The sequence below is a fragment of the Macaca fascicularis genome, chromosome 1, assembly GCF_037993035.2.
Source record: "Macaca fascicularis isolate 582-1 chromosome 1, T2T-MFA8v1.1".
Lineage (NCBI taxonomy): Eukaryota > Metazoa > Chordata > Mammalia > Primates > Cercopithecidae > Macaca > Macaca fascicularis.
In genome coordinates this window covers 196000768-196026272 of record NC_088375.1, presented here as the reverse complement: position 1 = coordinate 196026272, position 25505 = coordinate 196000768, and the positions used below count along the sequence as shown (strand labels likewise).

The window sequence follows — 25505 nt, the reverse complement described above, 5'->3', positions numbered from 1 at the left end:
ACTTTTCTCTAGGTCCTTTCCTCCAAGCAATGTGGGGACGTGTACCGGAAAATGCCATAATTAATGGATGTTGCATAGAGTACACAAAAGGGTCCAGTGGTAGGAATAATTACCTTCTTACCAAAAAGAATCAAACTGCTTCCAAGTAACATAACTGAGTTACAGAACAAATCTAAAAAGTATTTATGGCCTGGCACGGTGGTTCATGCCTGTAATCCCAGCACTTTGGAAGGCCAAGGCGGGTAGATCACTTGAGGTCAGGAGTTCAAAAGCAGCCTGACCAACATGGTGAAACCCCTTCTCTACTAAAAATACAAAAATCAGCCGGGCATGGTGATGTGCACCTGTAATCCTAGCTACTCGGGAGGCTGAGACACAAGAACCCCTTGGGCCAAGTGCAGTGGCTCACGCCTGTAATCCCAGCACTTTGGTAGGCCAAAGTAGATGGATCATTAAGGTCAGGGGTTTGAGACCAGCCTGGCCAACATGGTGAAACCCCATCTCCACTAAAAACACAAAAATTAGCTGGGCATGGTGGCACACGCCTGTAATCCCAGTTACTTGGAAGACTGAGGCGGGAGAATTGCTTGAGCCTGGGAGGCGTAGGTTGCAGTGAGCCGAGATCCACCACTGCACTCCAGCCCGGGTGACAAGAGTTAGACTCTGTCTCAAAAAATAAATAAAAGAATCACTTGAACCTGGAAGACGGAGGTTGCAGTGAGCCAAGACTGTGCCGCAGCACTCCAGCCTGGGTGACAGAGTAAGACTCTATCTCAAAAAAAATAAGTAAATAAACAAAAATAAAAAATAAAAAGTATTGGCCGTGCACAGTGGCTCATGCCTGTAATCCCAGCACTTTGGGAGGTAAAGGCAGGCAGATCACTTAAAGTCAGGAGTTCAAGACCAGCCTGACCAATATAGCAAACCCTGTCTCTACTAAAAATACAAAATTTAACCAGGCAGTGGTGGCACATATCTGTAGTCCCAGCTACTTGGGAGGCTGAGGCAAGAGAATCACTTGAACCTAGGAGGCAGAGGCTGCAGTGAGCCAAGATCACACCACTGCACTCCAATCTGGGTGACAGAGCAAGACTCCATCTCTAAATAAATAAATAAATAAATATTTAAAAATTTAAAAAGTATTTATAGGAACACAAAAATACGCACCATCCAACTAGATAAAATGTCTAGCATCCAATCAAAAATTATCAGGTATATTGTCAGGTACAGTGGCTCACACCTGTAATCCCAGCACTTTGGGAGGCCAAGGCAGGCCGATCTCCTGAGGTCAGGCCTCGCCAACATGGTGCAACCCCGTCCCTACTAAAAATACAAAAATTAGCTGGACTTGCTGGCGGGCACCTGTAATCCCAGCTACTCTGGAGGCTGAGACAGGAGAAATGCTTGAACCCAGGAGGAGGAGGTTGCAGTGAACCAAGATCATGCCATTGCACTCCAGCCTGGACAACAGAGCAAGACTCTGTCGAAAGAAAGAAAGAGGGGTGGGGGTAGAGAGAGAGAGAGAAGAGAGGAGAGGAGAGGAGAGGAGAGGAGAGGAGAGGAGAGGAGAGGAGAGGAGAGGGGAGTGGAGAGGAGAAGAGAGGAGAAATTTAAAAATAAATAAATAAATAAATGGACCGGGCATGGTGGCTCATGCTTATAATCCCAGCACTTTGGGAGGCCGAGGCCAGTGGATCACCTGAGGTCAGGAGTTTGAGACCAGCCTGGCCAGCATGATAAAATGCTGTCTCTACTAAAAATACAAAAATTAGCTGGGTATGGTGGCACATGCCTGTAGTCCCAGCTACTCGGGAGACTGGGGCAGGAGAATAGCTTGAACCCAGTGGAAGTTGCAGTGAGCCGAGATCGCACCACTGCACTCCAGCCTGGGTGACAGAGCGAGACTCCATCTCAAAAAACAAAAATAAATAAATAAATAAAGCAAAAACTGATAGAACCACAGGAGAAACAGACAAATGCATTACTATAATCAGAGATTTCAATAATCCTCTCTCAATAATCTATAGAAAAAGTAGACAGAAAATCAGAAGACAACATAGTCAACCAAATGGACCTAATTGACATTTATACAATATTCTACCCAACAACGGATCACACATTATTTTCAAATGTACAAAGAACACTTACCAACATAGGCCATATTCTGGACCATAAAACAAATCTTAAAACATTTAAAAGGATTTAAGTCACACAAAGTTTGTTCTCTAACCACAGTTTTTTTCCTTTTTTTTTTTTTTAGACGGAATCTTGCTCTGAAGCCCAGGCTGGAGTGCAGTGGCATGATCACAGCTCACTGAAGCCTCGACTTCCCAGGCTCAGGTGATTTTCCTACTTCAGCCTCCTGAATAGCTGGGACTACAGGTGTGCACCACCAAGCTAATTTTTGTTTTTGTTTTTTTTAATTTTTTTATTTTTTAAATTATTATTATTATTATTATTGAGATGGAGTCTCACTCTTTTACCCAAGCTGGAGTACAGTGGCACAATCTCAGCTCACTATAACCTCTGCCTCCTGGGTTCAAGCGATTCTCCTGCCTTAGACTCCTGAGTAGCTTGGATTACAGGTGCGCACCACCACCTTGCTAATTTTTTTGTATTTTTAATAGAGACGGGGTTTCACCATGTTGGTCAGGCTGGTCTCGAACTTCTGACCTGATGATCCGCCCACTTCAGCCTCCAAAAGTGCCGGGATTACAGGCGTGAGCCACCACACCTGACCTTTGTTTTTTTTTAAAGATGGGGTTTAACCATGTTGCCCAGGCTGGTCTTGAACTCCTGGGCTCAAGTGATCTGCCCACCTCAGCCTCCCAAAGTGCTAGGATTACAGGCGTGAGCCACCATGCCCAGCCTCTAAACACAGTTAAACTAGATATTAACTATAGAACATCTTTGGAAAAATACACAAATATTTGAAAACTGAATAACACATTTTAAATAACCCATGTGTCAAAGAAAACATCAAAAGGGAAATTAGCAAGTACAGACAACATAATAATCTATGTAGAAAATCTAATGGAATCTACAAAAAGCTTCTAGAAGTAATAAGTGAGTTTAGCAAGGTTAGAAGACACAAGATCTATATACAAAATATACCAAAAAAAATTATATTTTCATGTGGTACAATGAAGAATGAGAAACAGAAATTTTTTTTTTTTTTTTTTTTTTTGAGATAGAGTTTCACTCTTGTCACCCAGGCTAGAGTGCAATGGCACTATCTCAGCTCACTGCAACTTCCGCCTCCTGGGTTCAAGCCATTCTCCTACCTCAGCCTCCTAAGTAGCTGGGATTACAGGCCCCCGCCACCACGCCCAGCTAATTTTTGTCTTTTTAGTAGAGACGGGGTTTCACTATGTTGGCCAGGCTGGTCTCGAACTCCTGACCTCAGGCAATCCACCTGCCTCGGCCTCCCAAAGTGCTGGGATTACAGGCATGAGCCACCATGCCTGGCTGAGAAATAGAAATTTTAAAAACATTACCATTTCTAATATGTCAAAAATATGACATATATAGAGATAAATCTGACCAAAAGCTCTGCAAGACATAAACACTGAAAACTAAAAAACATGCTGAGAGGAATTTTGAAAGACCGAAATAAATAGAAAGGTATACCTTGTTCAACATGGGTTGGAAGATTCAATACTGTTAAAATGTCAGTTTTCCCCAAGTTGGTCTATAGATTCAATGCAATCCAAATCCCAGCAGATTTTTTTTTTTTTTAGAAACTGACAAACTAAGTTATATGGAAATGCAAAGGATTTAGAATAACCACAAACATTGTGAAAAAGAGTAAAGTTGGAGTGGTAGCCCTTCCTGATTTCATGACTAACAAGTCATGAAAACTACAGTAACCAAGATATGTGGTATTGGTGTAAAGATATACAAATACAGAAGTGGAACAGAATAGAACCTCCAGAGATTAACACACTCATATATACAAACGACTTCAACAAAGATACAAAAGCAATTCGTATTTTCAACAAAGATATTAAAGCAATTCAATGGAGAAAGGACTGTCTTTTCAACAAATGATGTTAGAACAGACATCCACATGACTTCAGTCCTTTCCTTGCAAAACAAAAAACCAGACGATACACCTAAATGGAAAGCCTAAAATAATAAAACTTCTAGGAAAGAACATAGAAGAAATCTTGGTGATTTTGTGTTAGGTAAAAATTATTTGATACGGGCTGGGCATGGTGGCTCATGCCTGTAATCCCAGCACTTTGGGAGGCCAAGGTGGGTGAATCACGAGGTCAGGAGTTTGAGACCAGTCTGACCAACATAGTGAAACTCTGTCTCTACTAAAAATACAAAAAACATTAACTGGGTGTGGTACTGCATGCCTGTAATCCCAAGTACTCGGAGGCTGAGGCACAAGAATTGCTTGAACCTGGGAGGTGGAGGTTGCAGTGAGCCGAGAGCATGCCATTTCACTCCAGCCTGGGTGACAGAGACTCTGTCTCAAGATAAAAGAAACAAAAACGACTGGGCACAGTGGCTCAGGCTGGGCATGGTTGCTCATGCCTCTAATCCCAGCACTTTGGGAGGCCAAGACAGGTGGATCATGAGGTCAGGAGTTCGAGACCAGCCTGGCGAACATAATGAAACCCTGTCTCTACTAAAAATACAAAAAATTAACCAGGCATGGTGGTGGGCACCTGTAATCCCAGCTACTTGGGAGTCTGGAGCAGGAGAATTGCTTGAATCCAGGAGGCAAAGGTTGCAGTGAGCCGAGATCACTCCATTGCACTCCAGCTCGGGCAACAGTGTTAGACTCCAACCCCCCAAAAAAACAAACTTACAGCTAACATTACACTTTGTGGCGAAAGACTAATTGCTTTCTGCCTAAGTTTGGAAACAAGGCAAGAACATCTGTTCTCTTCACTCTTAATCAGCATAGTGCTTGAAGTGCTAGCCAATACAATAAGGCAAGAAAAAGAAACAAAAGGCATACAGATTGGAAAGGAAGATATAAACTGTCCCTATTTATAGATGACATGATGATTTGCAGATGACATGAAAAATCCCAAGGAATCTAAAACAAAACAAAAACCCTACTACTAAGTGAGTTCAGCAAGGTTGCAAGGTATAAGAAATAACATGCACAGGCCGGGTGTGGTGGCTCATGCCTATAATCCCAACACTTTGGGAGGCCGAGGTGGGCGGATCATGGGTCAGGAGATCAAGACCATCCTGGCTAACACAGTGAAACCCTGTCTCTACTAAAACTACAAAAAATTAGCCAGGCGTGGTGGCAGGTGCCTGTAGTCCCAGCTACTCGGGAGGCTGAGGCAGGAGAATGGCGTGATCCTGGGAGGCAGAGCTTGCAGTGAGCGGAGATCGCGCCACTGCACTCCAGCCTGGCCAACAGAGTGAGACTCCATCTCAAAAAAAAAAAAAGAATAATATGCACAAATCAATTGTGTTTCTGTATACTAGCAATGAACATATGGACACTGAAATTTAAAATACAACACCATTTAGGAGATATAAATAAAAGACACTCTTCATAGATTGAAACACTCAATATAGAAAATATATCAGTTCTCCCCAAATTGATGTACAGATTTAAGGCAACTCCTATCAAAATTCCAACAAGAATTTCTATAGCTATAAACAGAATTATTCTAATGCTTATATGGAAAGGCAAAGGAATTAAAGAATAAAGTGGGAGGAATCATTCTCATTTCAAAACTTATTATACAGCTACAGTAAGCAAGCCTATGTAGTTTTGGTGGAGGGATAGACATAGAGATTGATAGAATAAAAAGAACCCAGAATAGCCCCCACATAACTACAGGCAACTGATTTTTTTATAATGGTGCAAAAGCAATTCAATGAAGGAGGAAAAAGTCCTTTCAAGGAATTGTTCTAGCGTAACTGGATATCTTCAGGCCAAACAAACAAAACAGACCTCAAACTCAAAATGGGTTGCATATTTAAAAGTAAAGGCCAGGCATGGTCGCTCACGCCTATAATCCCAGCACTTTGGGAGGCCAAGGTGGGCAGATTACCTGAGGTCAGGAGTTCGAGACTAGCCTGGCCAACATGGCAAAACCCCGTCTCCACTAAAAATACAAAAATTAGCCAGGCATGTTGGTGGGCGCCTGTAATCCCAGCTACTCAGGAGGCTGAGGCTGGAGAATTGCTTGAACCTGGGAGGTGAAGGTTGCAGTGAGCCGAGATCATGCTATTGCACTCCAGCCTGGGTGACAAGAGCGGAACTCTGTCTCAAAATAAATAAATAAATAAAATCAAAGAAAAAAAAAAGTAAAGCATAAGGCCTGGTGCAGTGGCTCATGCCTGTAATCCCAACACTTTAGGAGGCCAAAGCCGGAGGATCACTTGAGCACAGGAGTTCGAGGCTGCAGGCTGCAGTAACCTACGATGGTGCCACTGCATTCCAGCCTAGGCAACCAAGTGAGATCCTGTCTCTAAAAGTGAACAAACAAATAAATAAATGTAAAGCATAAAACTATAACTTTTAGAAGATAACATTGGAAAAAATCTTCAGGACTTAAGGTTCAGTGAAAAGTTTGTAAGACATAACCCCAAAAGCACCATTCATAAATGGAAAAATTGATGTTAGACTTCATGAAAATTTAAAATTCATGTTCTCTGAAAGACCTTGGTAAGAGGATAAAAAGACAAGCTACAGACTGGGTGAAAATATTTATAAACTACATATTCAGCTAAGGGCTAGCATCTAGAATATACACACAACCCTCAGAATTCAACAGTTAAAAAATGTCAGAAAATGGGCAAAAAACATGAAGAGACATTTCACTAAAGAAGATAGACAGATGACAGATAAGCACATAAAAAGATATTCAACAATGCCTCTCAGAATGTCCCTCCAAATTTGAAAAAAAAAAAAAGATATTCAACATCATTAGCCATTAGGAAATGCAAATTAAGACCATGATCAGCTGGGCGCAGTGGCTCACGCCTGTAATCCCAGCACTTTGGGAGGCCAAGGCAGGCGGATCACCTGAGGTCAGGAGTTTGAGACCAGCCTGACCAACATGGACAAACCTCGTCTCTACTAAAAATACAAAATTAGCCAGGTGTGATGGTGCACGAGTAATCCCAGCTACTTGGGAGGCTGAGGCAGGAGAATCACTTGAACCCAGGAGGTGGAGGTTGCTGTGAGCTGAGATCGCACCACTGCACTCCAGCCTGGGCAACAAGAGTGAAACTCTGTCTCAAAATAAACAAACCAAAAAAAGACCATGATCAGATATCACTACCCACTTAGGAGTGAAATGGTAAAAGTTCCCTCGTTCTCCTTGCAGGGCGTGCGATGGGGGTGTGGTTCGCTTCTTCAGTGCCCCGCTGCTCAGACCTCTGGGGGAGTATTCATATGGGCAGGCTGTGGGGCTCTGACCCCATGGCAGTGTCTAGGGTTGAATTTACAGCTGAAGCCCCAGTGGGCACATGTTACAGGGTACTCTTTTAGTTTAGGCATCCATAGGTGGCTTCTGTTAGTCAGCTCAGTTTACTTCTGCCTTATTTCCAGGTCAGAGAGCTTTCCGTAATCCCAGGGTTCTTGCCTTGGTGTACAGGAAGAATTGGATGGATCACACGTGGGCTTGGAGAATGAGTACAAGATTTTATTGAGTGGAAGTAGCTCTCAGCAGATCGGGGAGCCAGAAGGGAGATGGTTTTCCCCTGGAGTCAGGCCACTTGGCAGCCAGGGATCTCCTCTGACTGCCCCAGCCAAACTCCGCATCCTTCTGATGGTCAGTGGCCTGCTGGCCTGCTGGCGTCTGTCCTGTCATCTGCCGATGTGTTCCTCTCCACATCCAGCCACTTGTGTGTCTGCCAGCTAGGGTCTCAGGGTTTTTATAGGCACAGGATGGGTGCGTGGCAAGTCAGGGTGGTATTGAGGAATGCAACATTTGGGCAGGAAAACAAAAATGTCTGTCCTCATGTAGGTCTGTGGGCACAGGCCTGGAGGTGGAGCCCTAGCCAGGCACTATGCCCTCCTCTACCCAGCACTTCCCTTCCCCCCTTCCAGATCACGAACACAGGTAAAATAACAAATCATGACAACATCAAATGCTGAATGTGAATAATTTAGGCATTGCTAGGGTGAATGTAAAATGGGAGAGACATTCTAGAAAATATTCTTTAAATGTTTACTATCTAAAGAATTCTCTTTAAAAATTCACCTGTAGGCCGGACGCGGTGGCTCACGCTTGTAATCCCAGCACTTTGGGAGGTCAAGGCAGGCGGATCACAAGGTCAGAAGATCGAGACCATCCTGGCTAACACGGTGAAACCCCGTCTCTACTAAAAATACAAAAAAATTAGCCGGGCGCGGTGGCGGGCGCCTGTAGTCCCAGCTACTCAGGAGGCTGAGGTAGGAGAATGTCATGATCCCGGGAGGCGGAGCTTGCAGTGAGCCGAGATAGTGCCACTGCACTCCAGCCAGGGGGACAGAGCAACACTCCGTCTCAAAAAAAAAAGAAAAAAAATTCACTTGTAATCCCAGCACTTTGGGAGGCAGAGGTGGGCGGATCACAAGGTCAGGAGTTCAAGACCAGCCTGGCCAACATGGTGAAACCCCATCTCTACTAAAAATACAAAAGTTAGCTGGGTGTGGTGGCGGGCACCTGTAACCCCAGCTACTCGGGAGGCTGAGGCGGGAGAATCGTTTGAACCTGGGAAGCGGAGGTTGCAGTGAGCCGAGATCACACCATTGCACTCCAGCCTGGGTGACAGGGCGAGATTCTATCTCAAAATAAATAAATAAAATAAAATAAAATTTAAAAATAAAATATGCCACTATCATATGATCCAACAACTGTGTCTTTGGACATTTATCTTAGAGAATGAAAACTCTGTTCACAAAACCCCATACTTATGTTCATAAAAACGTATACACAGGTGTTTAGAGTGGTGTCATTCCTAATAGCCAAAAGCTGAAAACAACGCAGATGACTTCATTGAGTGAATGGTTAAACAAGCGATGCTATACCCATTTTATGGAATAAATACTGGGCAATAAAAAGCAATAAACTATTGACATATACAACAACCTAGATGAATCCCCGGAGAATTACGCTGAGTGAAGAAAATCAATCCCTCAAGGGTATATGCTGGATTATTCCATTTATACAATATTCTTCAGATGACAAAATTATAGAAATGGAGAACAGATTCGTAGTTGCCAGAGGTAAAGGAGGGTGGGACAGAAAACGATATAGCTATAAAAAGACATCATGAGGGATCCATATGGTTTGAAAATGTTTTGTACCCTGACTGTATCAACGTGGGTGTCCTAGTTGTGACACAGTACTAATGTTTTGCAAGATGTCACCATTGAGGATCGCTGGTTTAAAGGGTACGTAAGACCTCTAGGCATTATTTCTAACAACTGCATGTAAATCTACAATTCTCTCAAAATTAAAAGTTTAATTTAAAAAATGCTTCCAATAAATAAACAAATGGATGGATGGGAGTTCTAATATTTTCTTCCCATGCCATAATGGATCATCTTAGGCACACCCAGTTTTAGAGATCACTAACATATGCTGCTTGTACCTACCCAGTCTTAGAGCCCCTTTGGTTATTCTCTACATTCTCTTAAAGTTGTCTTTCTTAAATGCAAATCTGATCATACTACTTCTCAAAATCATTAGTCTGACATATAAGGGCCTTCATGATCTGGCTTTAGGCCTTTACTCAAATACGTACCTATACACCAAACTACTTGTAGTTTTCTTTATTCTTTTTCTTTTTTTTTCTTTTTGAGACAGAGTCTCGCTCTGTTGCCCAGGCTGGAGTGTGGAGTGCGGTGGCACAATCTTGGCTCACTGTAATCTCCACCCGCTGGGTTCAAGCGATTCTGGTGCCTCAGCCCCCTGAGTAGCTGGGATTACAGGAGTGAGCCACCACGCCCAGCTAATTTTTGTATTTTTGGTAGAGACAGGGTTTCACCATATTGGCCAGGCTGGTCTCCAACTCCTGGCCTCAAGTGATCCACCCTCCTCAGCCTCCCAAAGTGCTGGGATTACAGGCAGGAGCACCTGGCATACTTGCAATTTGAATTATGCAAAACCCTGTGTTTAGTGTGAGATACCTGAGGACAGGCACAATGACTTGTCTTTGCTTGCCGATAGTATCTCTAATTCAATGATCTCTAAGGCTTAGTGTGTTCCTAGCACATATGAGGAGTGCAATAAATCCTGACTTAAAGAAGCCTACTATAAGTGTGTTGTCCTTTGCTTGTAATCCTGAGAGCCCAGAGGTATTGATTCTGTGTTACCTCAGAACACTGACCTGCAATCACTCCTGCCAGGTACACCAGCCCCACACGGAGGCCTTTGTGGACCATTTCCAATGGAATACCCAAAACAAGCTGCATACAAAGATTCCCCAAGATGTGCTGAACTCTGCAAAGACAAACAACAGTTGTCACATATTATGACTAAACCCAGCAGTTATTTCCCTGGGAGATGAACAGACTTTCATGTGTTTTCTCTAGTTAAGGATTTGCTTAACTAGAATTCCATTTTCTAATTTTTCTTAGCAGACAACTCTTTTTTTCTTTTTCTTTTTTCTGTGTGTGCGTGTGTGTGTGTGTGTGTGTGTGTGTGTGTGTGTGTGACAGTCTTGCTGTGTCTCCCAGCCAGGAGTGCAGTGGTGCAATCTCTGCTCACCACAACCTCTGCCTCAATGGTTCAAGTAATTCTCATGCCTCAGCCTCCCAAGTAGCTGGGATTACAGGCATATGCCACCACTCCTGGCTAATTTTTTTTTCTTTTCTTTTTTTGAGACGGAGTTTATCTCTTGTTGCCCAAACTGGAGTGCAATGGCATGATCTTGGCTCACTGCAACCTCCACCTCCCAGGTTCAAGCAATTCTCCTGCTTCAGCCTCCCTAGTAGCTGAGATTACAGGTGCCTGCAACCACGCCCAGCTTATTTTTTTTCTTTTCTTTTCTTTTCTTTTTTTTTTTGAGACGGAGTTTATCTCTTGTTGCCCAGGCTGAAGTGCAATGGCATGATCACGGCTCACTGCAACCTCTGCCTCCCAAGTTCAAGCGATTCTCCTGCCCCAGCCTCCTGAGTAGCTGTGATTACAGACATGTGCTACCACACCCAGCTAATTTTGCATTTTTAATAGAGACAGGGTTTCTCCATGTTGGTCAGGCTGGTCTCAAACTCCTGACGTCAGGTGATCTGCCTGCCTTGGCCTCCCAAAGGCTGGGATTACAGTAGTGAGCCACCGTGCCCGGCCTAATTTTTGTATTTTTAGTAGAGATGAGGTTTCACCATGTTGGTCAGGCTGGTCTCAAACACCTGACCTCAGTGATCCACCCGCCTCAGCCTCCCAAAGTGCTGAGATTACAGGCATGAGCCACCGCACCTGGCCGATTTTTGTATTTCAAGCAGAGACAGCGTTTCACCATGTTGGCCAAGTTGGTCTTGAACTCCTGACCTCGGGTGATCCACCCACTTTGGCCTGGAAAAGTGCTGGGATTACAGGCATGAGCCACCATGCCTGGCCTCTCTGGGCGTCTTATGTGGGAAAAAAATAACCTCTGTTTAAGGCCCTGTTAGATATTTTTGGTACTTGCATCCAAAACATTCCTAATTTATATAATTCTATACATGGTACGTCCTACACAGCCTTGCAAAAAAAAAATTTTTTTTTTTTGAGGTGAAGTGTGCTCTGTCACCCAGGCTGGAGTGCAGTGGCACAATCCCAGCTCACTGCAACCTCTGCCCGTGCGCCACTATGCCCAGCTAATTTTTGTATTTTTAGTGGAGACGGGGTTTCACCATATTGGCCAGGCTGGTCTCGAACTCCTGACCTCGTGATCCACCTGCCTCGGCCTCCCAAAGTGCTGGGATTACAAGTGTGAGCCACCGCACCTGGCCTTTTTTTTTTTTTTTTTTTTTTTTTGAGACAGGGTTTCACTCCCTTCACCTAAGCTAGAGTGCAGTGTCTCGACTTTGACTCACTACATTTCCTTCTCCTGGGCCTAAGGATTCCTTAATCGTCCCACCTCAGCCTCCCCAGTAGCTGGGACTACAGGCACACACCCTGTGCCCATCTAATTTTCTTTTTTTTAATTTTTTTTGGAGAGATGGGGGTTTCACCATGTCACCCAGTCTGGTTTTGAACTCCTGGGCTCAAGCAATCCACCCACCTCAGCCTCCAAAAGTGCTGGGGTTATAGGTGTGAGCCACTGCTCCTGGCCGAAAATTTTTTTTAAGTGCCTTACTATGTGTTGGGCACAGTGAAAATTATAGCCATTGGCCGGGCGCGGTGGCTCAAGCCTGTAATCCCAGTACTTTGGGAGGCCGAGGCGGGTGGATCACGAAGTCAGGAGATCGAGACCATCCTGGCTAACATGGTGAAACCCCGTCTCTACTAAAAATACAAAAAACTAGCCGGGCGTGGTGGCGGGCGCCTGTAGTCCCAGCTACTCGGAGGCTGAGGCAGGAGAATGGCGTAAACCCGGGAGGCGGAGCTTGCAGTGAGCCGAGATCGGGCCACTGCACTCCAGCCTGGGTGACACAGCGAGACTCCGTCTCAAAAAAAAAAAAAAAAAGAAAATTATAGCCATTGTCTCATTTAATCACAACAACCTTATGAGGTATATTGTACCCAGCCTACTATATACTATAATACTGTACTGACTTACATAGCTATTTAACTGACATGTTCCCTCTTATCATCTTAAAGTCCTTGTGTGCAGGAGCCATGTTTGCTCAGGATATACTCGTTAAATGGAAACTGAGCAATTGGTGATTTTGCCCCTGATTTGTCAAGCCTCTGAGCCATGTGTCCTGATGCCTATTTAGACACTAAGCAAAAGTGTCATCTTTTCTATTTTATTTATTTATGTATTTTTTTTTTTTTTTTTTTTTTTTTTTTTTTTTTTTTTTGAGACGGAGTCTCGCTCTGTCGCCCAGGCTGGAGTGCAGTGGCGCGATCTCGGCTCACTGCAAGCTCCGCCTCCCGGGTTCACGCCATTCTCCTGCCTCAGCCTCCCGAGTAGCTGGGACTACAGGCGCCCACAACCGCGCCCGGCTAGTTTTTTGTATTTTTAGTAGAGACGGGGTTTCACCGTGGTCTCGATCTCCTGACCTTGTGATCCGCCCGCCTCGGCCTCCCAAAGTGCTGGGATTACAGGCGTGAGCCACCGCGCCCGGCGTATTTATTTATTTTTATTTTATTATTTATTTATTTTTGAGACGGAGTCTCGAGCTGTCACCCAGGCTGGAGTGCAGTGGCATGATCTCAGTTCACTGCGACCTCTGCCTCCCGGGTTCACGCCATTCTCCTGCCTCAGCCTCCCAAGTAGCTGGGACTACAGGCGCCCACCACCACACCTGGCTAATTTTTTTGTATTTTTAGTAGAGACAGGGTTTCACTGTGTTAGCCAGGATGGTCTTGATCTCCTGACCTTGTGATCTGCCCACCTCGGCCTGCCAAAGTGCTGGGATTACAGGCATGAGCCACTGCGCCCAGCCTCTATTTTATTTTTTATTTATTTTTAACTTTTATTTTTTTGTAGAGACATTCTCTATGTTGCCCAGGCTGGTCTCAGACTCCTGGACTCAAAGCAATCCTCCCTTGTCAGCCTCCCAAGTAGCTGGAACTGCAGGCACACACCACCACACCCCAGCTACAAGTTGTTTTCAAGTACAGGGCTGGGTAAACTGCATAGACAAGGTTGGCCCCACCTGAGGCCACAAGAGTTCACCGGATAGGTGGGGCCAACAGGGAGCTGCCCGCTATCTGCAGTGGGCATGGTGGATCACGGATGCTGAGTGAGTTCATGAAAGGCCATCAGCATTTAACAAACTATAGGCGGCTGGGCGCAGTGGCTCACACCTGTAATCCCAGCACTTTGGGAGGCTGAGGCAGGCGGATCACAAGGTCAGGAGATTGAGACCATCCTGGCCAACATGGTGAAATCCTGTCTCTACTAAAAATACAAAAATTAGCTGGGCCTGGTGGCACGTGCCTGTAATCCCAGCTACTCAGGAGGCTGAGGCAGGAGAATGGCTTAAACCAGGGAGCCAGAGGTTGCAGTGAGCCGAGATTGCACCACCGCACTCCAGCCTGGTAACAAAGCTAGACTGATCTCAAAAAAAAAAAAAAAGAAAAGAAACTATAGGCAAAACTAAATGGCAGTCACTGCATCTCCTATTACCAGTATTATTCCAGATGGATAACAGTATCATACACTCATCAATATGTTCATGAACTAAATTTATTTTGTTTTATTTTTGAGAGAGAGTCTCGCTGTATCACCTACTCTAGAGTGCAGTGGTGTGATCTCGGCTCACTGCAAACTCCACCTCCTGGGTTCAAGCAATTTTCCTGTCTCAGCCTCCTGAGTAGCTGGGATTACAAGCACACGCCACCACACTCAGCTAGTTTTTGTATTTTTAGTATAGACGGGGTTTTATCATATTGGTCAGGCTGGTCTTGAACTCCTGACCTCAGGTGATCTACCCGCCTTGGCCTCCTAAAGTGCTGGGATCACAGGCATGAGCCACTGTGCCCGGCCATAAACTAAATTTTGTTTGATGTATGGTGATGGAGGAGGAGACTGGTGACTCAGCACCACCATTTTCATAGCCTAAAGAGTATATCTAACAACATTAGACAACTAGGGGAACATGCTTTTGGTTTTGCAATGATTTGGTCTCTTCTCATTAATATTCCTAAATAAATACTAATATTGGGCAGTTATAATGCAATATAAAGTATACTGGCCTTATGGGCACAGTGGCTCACGCCTGTAATCCCAGCACTTTGGGAGGCTGGGGCAGATGGATCACCTGAGGTCAGAGTTCGAGACTAGCCTAGCCAACATGGTGAAACTCCGTCTCTACTAAAAGTATAAAAATTAGCCCGGCCTGGTGGCAGGTGCCTGTAATCCCAGCTACTCAGGAGGCTGAGGCAGGAGAATCGCTTCAACCCAGGAGGCGGAGGTTGCAGTCAGCAGAGATCGCCCCACTGCACTCCAGCATGGCGACAAGAGTAAGACTCCATCTCAAAAAAAAAAAAAAAAAAAAAAGATATACTGGCCTTAGAGTTAGCACTAGTGGGCTGAGGTCCTAGCTCTGCAACTTAGCTGTGTGACTTGGAGCAAGTTTTTTTTTTTTTTTTTTTTTTTTTGAGATGGAGTCTTGCTCTTGTCCCCCAGCCTGGAGTGCAGTGGCACGATCTCGGCTCACTACAACCTCTGCCTCCCAGGTTCAAGCAATTCTCCCACCTCGGCCTCCTGGGACTACAGGTATGCACCACCATGCCTGGATAATTTTTTTATTTTTAATAGAGATGGGGTTTCACTATATCAGCCAGGCTGGTCGCGAATTCCTGACCTCGTGTGATCTGCCCACCTCAGCCTTCATGACTACATCTTCCAAGTCTCAGACATAAAACAGCGGGAGCAATACCTACTCCTTAGGGTTGCTGTGAAGATTATGGACATGAAAGTGCCTTATCAATAATAAAGCACTCAACAAATGTTAGAGGTTACAATGATATAATCAACTATGATACCAGGGGCTTAACTGTCATCGCTTACCCAGCATGTACCAGCATGTATGAGATAAACCTCCAGGCTTCCTCCCTCTTCTCAGGACTGTAGATAAAGGGACTCTCCAAGATGCCTGTGTCCAAGGTGATCCACTGTTTCTGAGGCTTCCACACAGCATAGTAAATAAACACTGCCAGCTGACGGAGGGAGCAGACATGAGTGTTAACCACACTGTCTCCAGAGAGGGGCCCCATTCAGGCCCATGGGCAGTAACTGTTTCAGATGATTCAGCTCTCAAGTGGGCCACACCACAGAGCCAGAAGATGACATGAAATATACTTCTTCACCATCCCCCGCTGTGATGGTTTCCACCATACCCCACTTCCTCCGATGGTTGGGAGCAGTGCTAGCTCATATTGTAAGGAAGACTTTCTGAACCCCTTTTGCCCTGCTCTTGGACCCCCTGCTCTCTGGCACTACGTTCTCTACTACCCTCTCACTCTTAAATACCCACTGCCCTCGTCGTCACACCAACTGATCTTTCATTTACAACTTCCTATGAAAGTAGGTCAATGCTGGCTTCCGAATAATAGAGCAGGGAAAGGGAAAAATAGTCACTTGCAAGGGGAGAGACCTGGCAAACCCTCCCTTAACCAAGGGATGGAGGTGAATGTCCCAGTGATGCCATGTGATGTCCTCAACTTTCTGAGGCTATGTGATGGGAAGAGCCCTTCACCTCCATGGTATTCTTCTCCCAAACTCATAACTCCAGTTAAATCACGAGAAAAGCATCAGTCAAACCCCAGCTGGGGGACATTCTACAGGATCCCTAGCCAGTCCCCCTCAAGACTATCAGAGTCATGAAAAACAGACTGAGAAGCTGCCATACATAGATCAGAGGAGCCTGGGAGACATGGCAGCTAAATGCAGTGGGTACCAGAGGAACAGAAAGAGGCCATTAATGGAGAAACTGGTAAAAATCCAGATAAATCTGGAGTTTAGTTAGGAATATGCCAATGGCACTTTCTTAGTTTTGACAAATGTACTATGGGGCCAGGTGCAATGGCTCATGCCTATAATCCCAGCCCTTTGGGAGGCTGAGGCAGGCAGATCATCTGAGGTCAGGAGTTCAAGACCAGCCTGGCCAACATGGCGAAACCACGTCTCTACTAAAAATACAAAAAAAAAAAAAAAAACTAGCCAGGCGTGGTGGTGCACACCTGTAATCACAGCTACTTGGGAGGCTGAGTCAGGAGAATCACTTGACCCTGAGAGTCAGAGGCTGCAGTGAGCTGAGATCATGCCACTGGCATTCCAGGCTGGGCGACAGAGCAACTCCGTCTCAAATAAAAAAAAATACATATATATATATACACACACACATACACACACACACACACTATGGAAATGTAATGTACTATATACAGAGATTATCCTGGGTTTGAAAAAAAAGAAAAACAATGCAATGTACTATGGAAATGTAGGATATAAACAATGGGAGAAACTGGGTGAGGAGCATACAGGAACTTTCTATTTTATCTAAAAGTTTATTTGAAAATGTTTAATTTAAAAATTGGTCTTTCTGTGAGAGGCAGGTGTCTCAGCACCTGCTCCATGAGCCTCCTATGGCAAACCACCCTCCTCCATAGCACTCACTATCTAGGCAATTGTGATTTGTACCACAAGAGCTTATCTCATTCTTCCCCATTCACCTGGAACAGACACACACACAGCTGATTGGAACACAAGACAACTCATAGGCCGGAAGGATAACAGGAGGGAGAAGCAGAAAAAGCAGATACAGACGCCTCAGATCCGAAGACTTCCCAGTTGCAAGCAGTCTCGCAATAAAATCCTGTGAAAACAATTAGAACTGTGCCCTTTCAACCAAAACAGACTTGACCACAGCATCTCCTGGGACGCTTACACCTTAGCCTTACCTTTATCTGAGCCATAAGAGGCTTGGTCCCTGCAACGGTTAATTTTGTGTGTCAACTTAGCTAGGCTATGCTACCCAGACATTTGCTTAAACATTATCCTAGGTGTTTTTGTGAGGGTACGGTTTACACTAATATTTAAATCAGTAGTCTTTGAGTAAAGCCAGTTTCCCACCATACAATGGGTGAGCCTTGTCTAGTCAGTTGAAGGCCTTGCTAGAGAAAAGACTGTCCTCTGTTAGGGAAGGGAATTCTGCCAGCAGAACTCTACCTTTGGACTTGAATGGCAAGTCTTCCGTAGGCCTCCAGCCTGCCAGCCTTCCCTGAAGATTTTGAACCTGCCAAGTCTCCATAATCATTTGAGCTAATTCCTTAAAATAAATATTAATCTCTCTTCCCCCAGGACACATACACCTATTGATTCTGTTTTTCTGAAGAACTCTTGACGAATACGGTTTGTGAAAAGGAAGCTGAGGCATCAGTGCCTCAGTGGGAACTAAAAGGGTTCCATTAGGAACTGCCTAATGCCCCTGAAGTGCCACTCCACAGGCAGCCACGGTTGGCCAATTCCTTTATAGGACATCAAGTGTGGGGACATCAAGTGTTAGGACATCACGTGTTCCTTTATAGGACATCAAGTGTGGGGGAAAAAACTAGGTGCCGTGAGGTTCAGGGGAGCCTCATCCTGGCCCAGTGACTATGATGTGACCTTGGGAAAGTCATCCCACCTCTCTGAGACTTGCAGTCTTTTCTGGAAAACAAGAGGACTGGCTAGATCAGAGCCTGAAAACACATCACATATTGCCTGAAGTAGGCATTGTTAAAGGATCCCGGTTTTTTCCTACTGAAATTCAGAAGCATTCTATAATAGTTCTAAACCTGGGGTCCCAGAAAGGCCTTACCAACCAGTCTCAATCGGTTCATGAGAGAAAGCCTATGTGCAACCCCAGGATGATTTGGTCCCTAAAGACCTCACGGCTAAAATGAAAGGAAGCCACTGAAACTGCAGCCACAGCTGGGCAGTTTTGTCTGACAAAGGAAACTCCACCTGGGTTGGCAGTGACCGTGAGTATAGGGAAAGCCTCAAAGGCAGCTGTGGGGAGGGCGGAGGCAGAGGTGAGGTGTGTGCTGTCCCCATCCCCGCCGAGCTCTCTCACACGTTCCCAGTCTCTTCTCTAGATCTAGATCGGACCCCTAGTTTGTTTGCAACTCCCCTGTGCCACTTACCCCATTGCCCACCCCGCTCCCCATTCACCTCGGCCAGGCTGATGGAGATGATGAACACAGGGGGCGGGAAGCAGTTAGCTCTCTCCAGGTATGTTCCTCGGGCCTTTTCAGGCAGCATCCATTTTGAGACGATCCTGTGGACCTTTCTACTCTTGGCACGATCTTTACCTCCCCCATCCTCTCTCATTTTCTCCTCTTCCTCCAGCTCTTCCTTCATCTCTCTCCCCATATTCAGATTCATGCTCTCCATCTCCAGATCATGAACAGCAGCCATTGTCCTGGGTTCTCCCTCCACCCCAGAAGGACATGAATCCCAGGGAACAGCAGGTGGCCCTAGGTCCTCAGGCTGTGGCTCTTCCCTGGGCTGTCTGGCGCAACCACCGCTTTCCAAGGCCTTTCCTGCATGTAAAGAGAAGACAGCTGAAGATGATCAAAATGATCTAAACCTCCTAAATGGCCCAAAATAAAGTTTTCCCTGTAATTGTTTTAAAAAGCATGAGCCAAAGAGCCAGATGACTGAGATTAAAACACAGCTCTACCACGTATCAGCTGTCAGTTAACATCAGGTAAATCACTTAATTAAATTCTCCAAGCCTCAAATTACATATTTCTTAAATTGTGGTGAAATACACATAACATAAAATTTACCATTTTTGCCATTTTTTTTTTTTTTTTTTTTTTCTTGAGTCATTTTGCTCTTTGGCCCAGGCTGGAGTGCAATGGCGAGATCTCAGTTCACTGCAACCTCCGCCTCCTGGGTTCAAGCAATTCTTCTGCTTCACCCTCCCTGGCTAATTTTTGTATTTTCAGTAGAAACAGGATTTCACAATGTTGGCCAGGCTGGTCTTGAACTCCTGACCTGAAGTGATCCACCCGACTCAGCCTCCCAAAGTGCTGGGATTACAGGCATGAGCCACTACACCCGGCCTAGAATGTCCTTTTTTTATGGCTGAATGCTGTTGCGTTGTATAGACATGCCACATTTTGTTTATCCACTCATCTGTTTATGGACATTTGGGTTGTTTCCACCTTTTGGCTATTGTGAATGAACATCCCTATACAAGCTTGCTTTCTTTCTTTCTCTTTCCCTTCCTTCCTTCCTTCCTTCCTTCCTTCCTTCCCTCCCTCCTTTCTTTCTCTCTTTCTCTCTTTCTCTCTTTCTTTCTTTCTTTCTTGACGGAGTCTAGCTGTGTCACCCAGGCTGGAATGCAGTGGCGCCATCTCAGTTCACCGCAAGCTCTGCCTCCCGGGTTCACGCCATTCTCCTGCCTCAGCCTCCCGAGTAGCTGGGACTACAGGCGCCCGCCACCTCGCCCGGCTAATTTTTTTTTTTTTTTTTTTTTTTTTTTTTTTTTTTTTTTTTTTTTTTGTATTTTTAGTAGAGACGGAGTTTCACCATATTAGCCAGGATGGTCTCCATCTCCTGGCCTCGTGATCCGCCCGTCTCGGCCTGCCAAAGTGCTGGGATTACAGGCGTGAGCCACTGCGCCCGGCACAAGTTTTCTTTAAACATCTGTTTCCAGTTTGAGGGGGAACATATACCTATGAGTGGAATAGCTGGGTCATATGGTAATTAATTCTATGTTTAACTTATGGGAAACCCTCAGATTCCATTTTAAACTGGGAATAATGATAGCACTTGCCTCATAACATCGCTGGGAAGCTTACTTGAGATAATGCAATAAAGCACTTAGAACAGTATCTGGGCAGTATCTGGGCCAGGCATGGTGGCTTAGCCTGTGATCCCATCACTTGAGCTCAGGAGTTTCAGACTAGCCTGGCCAACATGGTGAAACCCCGTCTCTACTAAAAATACAAAAACCAGCTGGGCATAGTGGCACGTGCCTGTACTTCCAACTATTTGGGAGGCTGAAGCAGGAGAATAACTTGCACCTGGGAGGCAGAGGTTGCAGTGAGCCAAATTCACACCACTGCACTCTAGACTGGGCCACGGAGTAAGACTCTGTCTCGAAAAAAAAAAGAACAGTATCTGGCACGTAGTAAACACCCTATAATTATTAGTTGTTATTGGCTATAGATGGATGAATGAGTTTTAGATGGATGGATGGATAGATGGAAGGGATGGAGCTGAGCCTGGGGCCTGTTTTCACACTGCCTGTTACTGGGAATCAGATCAAATTCTACTGATTTTCAAATGAAACTCATTAGGCAACTTTTCACATTAGAATAGGTTGTATTCAATAAATTGAGGAAGAGACATCTTATTTTGCTTTTCCCCAGCAACTTTTCTGAAAATAAAGGCTTTTGCTCTCCCCTTGCACTTTTCACCCACCCACTCACCCGCCTCCCAGAGTCAGACATTCAGTCCATAGATGTAACTCTTTGATTAATTTCCCTTGAAGACTGATGATTTTTTTCTAGTTTTTGCCACATCTCATAGTTGACAAAACTACAATGTGGATTTAAGATCAGCAGCTTTTAACCACAAATATTAAAGCATTTAAAAAATAAGTTCAATTAGAGACAGTTCACATTGTACAAATCGACCTTATTGTAAATCTAAATATCATACATAATCACTTTATGAGGAAATACAATTCCACATTGTTAACAATACAACTGTATAAAAGGAGCTACAAAAATAAGGATTACATTTACCCTTATCTTGGGATTTCAACAGTTCCAGAAATTTTACAACTTCAGGACCACCATTTTAGGCATGTTAGTGCCTAAACATATTTGCTGTGCTGCAAAGATAGTTGACCCAATCGGTTTAGCCAAAACTCATTGCATGACTGCTTTCTGCCTTGCCTTGTGCGGTAAAGTAGACATGGAGTTCTAGCTACTTTAGGCTTTAGCACTAAATGAGCACACTGGTAGCAATTAGAAACATTTAGGGTTTTTTTATTTAACTTTTTTGAGACAAGGTCTCTCTCTGTCACCCAGGCTGTATTGCAGTGGCAGGATCACGGCTCATTGCAGCCTCTACCTCCCAGGCTCAAGTGAGCCTCCCACCTCAGCCTCCCAAGTAACTGGGACCACAAGCGCACACGCCACCACGCCCAGCTATTTTTTTCTATTTTGTTGAGATGGGATCTTCCTGTGTTACCCAGGTTAGTCTCAAACTCCCGGGCTCAAGCGATCCTCCCACCTCAGCCTCCCAAAGTGCTGGGATTAAAAGTGTGACCCACTGCACCCAGCCAACATTTTGGTTTTACCTCTCTTTTCAGTCAATTACTATCATCCTCCAACTTCCATACCTGTCCACCCTGTTTCCTGAGAACAGGGGCCTCTCTCTGATTTATCTTATCTCCAATACCTGGTGCTATAATGCTCACAGGTGCTCCTTCCAGTCTCTGACATTTCCCTATCTCTCCTACTCACATTTATCTTCTGCCCCACTCCTGAATTTCTGAGGAAATATTACCTATCATATTGGTAACAATGAAAAAGACTTAGGCCGGGCACGGTGGCTCATGCCTGTGATACCAGCACTTTGGGAGGCCTCAGGTGGATCACCTGAAGTCAGGAGTTCAAGACCAGCCTGGCCAATATGGTGAAACCTGTCTCCATTAAAAATACAAAAATTAGCTGGGCATGGTGGCAAGCATCTGTAATCCCAGCTACTCATGAGGCTGAGGCAGGAGAATCACTTGAAACCAGGAGGCGGAGAGTTCAGTGAGCTGAGATCGTGCCATTGCACTCAACCCTGGGTGACAGGAGTGAAACTCCATCTCAAAAAAAAAGAAAACAAAAAAAGACTAATAATATCCCATATTTATGAGGTGTGTGGCAATGGGTGCAATGTATGAGGTATAAATTAATGCAGCCTTTTGGAAGGCAATTGGCCAATGTGTATAAACTATTAAAAGCATATACCTTTCAACAGAACCATCCAACTTCTAGAAATCCACCCTTCAAAGGTATTTGAGCACATACACAAAGGTATATTACAAGGCTATTCATGCAAAACTATTCACAGCAGTGAAGGATTATAAACAACCTAGATGGACTTCAGTGGGGTTGCTGTATTTTCTAACAGTTTTAATTCTTGGGTAGTTCTTCCTTACGCTGCTGGAATCTATTCACCAGCTCCTGTGTCCAAGGTTTCCCTCCCCGGGGCCTCACAAAGCAAATCTAATCGAAGGTCATGTTGTCATTAATTTTGTCCTTCCTTGGGCGTGGCCTGTATATAAACTCCATGGGCTCTATAGGTCAAACTTGGGATACAGCGTCTAGAAACACACTTCAGATTATTTTTGGAAGCCCAATTGAATGGAGCAGGAGTCTCAAAGCAAAACAAGGATTACAACACATTCTAGTCTCAAATAAATATTCAAGCATCATCAGCTGTCCATTCTTTTACTTGGCACTTGAGTCCTCATTTATTGGGTGTCATTCACTGGGTTGAGATTTACTGCGCTGACTCTGCTTTCTTACTCACTAAGCAAACCTCCTACCTCTTATCTGCAGCAAGTTGCTGCCCACTGTTTTTTGAAAGGCCTCAAATACACAGATCAAAACTGGGTGGCACTGCTGTGAAAAGTTCTCATCCTACAGGTAGGGAACAACTAGGTAGATTGTTAGAACGTCTCTAGCCTTCTGTTTAAAAATGGAAATGTTCCTTATGCACACCAAGAACCAAAACCCTTTCATGGGTTCTGAGAATTGGGGAGTGGGAAAAAAGAACCAAAAGGTAAGCAAAACCTTTCCTTCGTGGTTGCCAAGTATTCTTTTTTTAAACAAAAAAAGTTTTTAACTTTATTATCATTATTATTATTATCATCATTTTGAGATGGTGGCCTCCCCATGTTGTCCAGCTGGTCTCAAACCCTTGAATTCAAGGGATCCTCCCTGCTTGACCTCTCAAAGCATTGAGATTACAGGTGTGAGAGAGCCTGTAATCCACAAGTATTCTCAAGAGGAAACATAGAATGATCCCACCTGGTCACAAGTACTCTTAAAAGGAAACACAGGGCCAGGTGCGGTGGCTCGTGCCTGTAATCCCAGCACTTTGGGAGGCCAAGGTGGGTGGATCACAAGGTCAGGAGATCAAGACCATCCTGGCTAACACAGTGAAACTCCGTCTCTATTAAAAATACAAAAAAATTAGCCAGGCTGGTGGCAGGCGCCTGTAGTCCCAGCTACTCAGGAGGCTGAGGCAGGAGAATGGCGTGAACCCGGGTGGCAGAGCTTGCAGTGAGCTGACATTGCCCACTGCACTCCAGCCTGGGTGACAGAGCGAGACTCCGTCTCAAAAACAAAAAAAAAAGGAAACACAGAAAGAACTGTCCTACTTCCTGACTTTGCCTGGAATAAGCATTACTTGTTAACAATCACAGAGCCAGTGTGTTGGCCAAAGACTTGAACGGGCAGGACTGTGCTCATTTACTCAGGACAGTTGACTACCTTTAAAAAAAAAATCTGTTGAAAAGACATTTCTTTTTTTTTTTTTTTGAGATGGAGTTTTGCTCTTGTTGCCCAGGCTGGAGTGCAATGGCGCAATCTCGGCTCACCACAACCTCTACCTCCCAGGTTCAAGCAATTCTCCTGCCTCAGCCTCCCAAGTAGCTGGAGTTACAGGTGTGCACCACCATGCCTGGCTAATTTTGTATTTTTAGTAGAGATGGGGTTTCACCATGTTGGTCAGGCTGGTCTCGAACTCCTGACCTCAAGTGATCCATCCACCTAGGCCTCATAAACTGCTGGGATTATAGGCGTAAACCACCATGCCCAGCCGAAAAGAGATTTCTATAAAGAGATTTACATAGGAGACTCCTGACATTTGCAAAAGATTTTTCCAGACCTTTCAGATGCTCTAATGTACTACATACCACACAGTGCCTCCCAAAATTACATTGTAAAGTATAGCCAGGCCAGGCATGGTAGCTCACACCTGTAATCCCAGCACTTTGGGAGGCCGAGGCGGGCAGATCACTTGAGGTCAGGCATTCAAGACCAGCCTGGCCAACATGGTGAAACCCTGCCTCTACTAAAAATACAAAAATTAGCCGGCCGTGGTGTCATGCGCCTATAATCCCAGCTACTTGGGAGGCTGAGACAGGAGAATCTCTTGAACCCAGAAGGCGGAGGTTGCAGTAGGAGGCGGAGGTTGCAGTGAGCCGAGATTTTGACACTGCACTCCAGCCTGGGCGACAGAAACTCTGACTCAAAAGAAAAAAAAAAAGGTTAATCTCTTTCTTGATGAGTAGCTTTGGCACTGGCTGATGCACTCACTAAACAACTGATACCAGGGATCTTAGACACGACTGAACTTGACACACCATGCCAGTTTATCCAAAATTTCTATTTGTAGCCAAAAAACAAAGTCACTGTCTTGTACCTCCTCCTTTCTCTTTGTTTATATCACTGGCACCAATGGACGATTTATTTTATGAATCTTTTCTACTCTGCAAACAAGAAACAAATATTTTAATCACTGCATGCAAACTACATAAAGGATAACAGTCATGTGAGATGTCCAGGCAGAGCGGTAGGCCTGGCTCACTAACAGGCAAAGCCAATCATTCAACTCATATTCATTCATAATAGGCCTTTGGGAGTAACTAGTAAATTACTGAAATTGCAAGTGTTGAATCTGCAAATGTCAAGGACTTTCAGTGTATTCTTTGACAACATGTATGTAGTCGTCATTTGTCAGTTTTCTTGGGGAATTTATCTTCTCCTGGTGGACAGCAGGAAACAGCTGCCATTATAGACATTAACCATGCCCAATATTCACTTTCACATGTCCCGAGGCAGCTAGTCACCTACGCTTGACCAACCAGCTGCATTTGCTTAGGATTTCTGAGGCTGGAGGTGGGGATGGAAAAAATTCTTTAC

At 44.7% G+C, this 25505-nt stretch overlaps 1 protein-coding gene across 3 annotated transcripts in view; it reads right to left on the bottom strand.

Annotated features, from left to right (window-relative positions):
- RHBDL2 (rhomboid like 2) overlaps nucleotides 1-25505 on the bottom strand; it is a 58495-nt gene that overhangs the window by 14877 nt on the left and 18113 nt on the right. For 2 of the 3 annotated variants that reach the window (XM_005543912.5, XM_065524728.2), the window contains exons 2-4: nucleotides 18730-19100; nucleotides 15586-15734; nucleotides 10309-10421 (exon numbers count right to left, since the gene is read on the bottom strand). In XM_005543912.5, coding sequence (XP_005543969.1) covers nucleotides 10309-10421; nucleotides 15586-15734; nucleotides 18730-18975 — 508 coding nt within the window. In that variant the 5' untranslated portion in view covers nucleotides 18976-19100. The remainder of the gene's footprint in view (nucleotides 1-10308; nucleotides 10422-15585; nucleotides 15735-18729; nucleotides 19101-25505) is intronic. The other variant, XM_074011645.1, reaches the window with a different exon arrangement.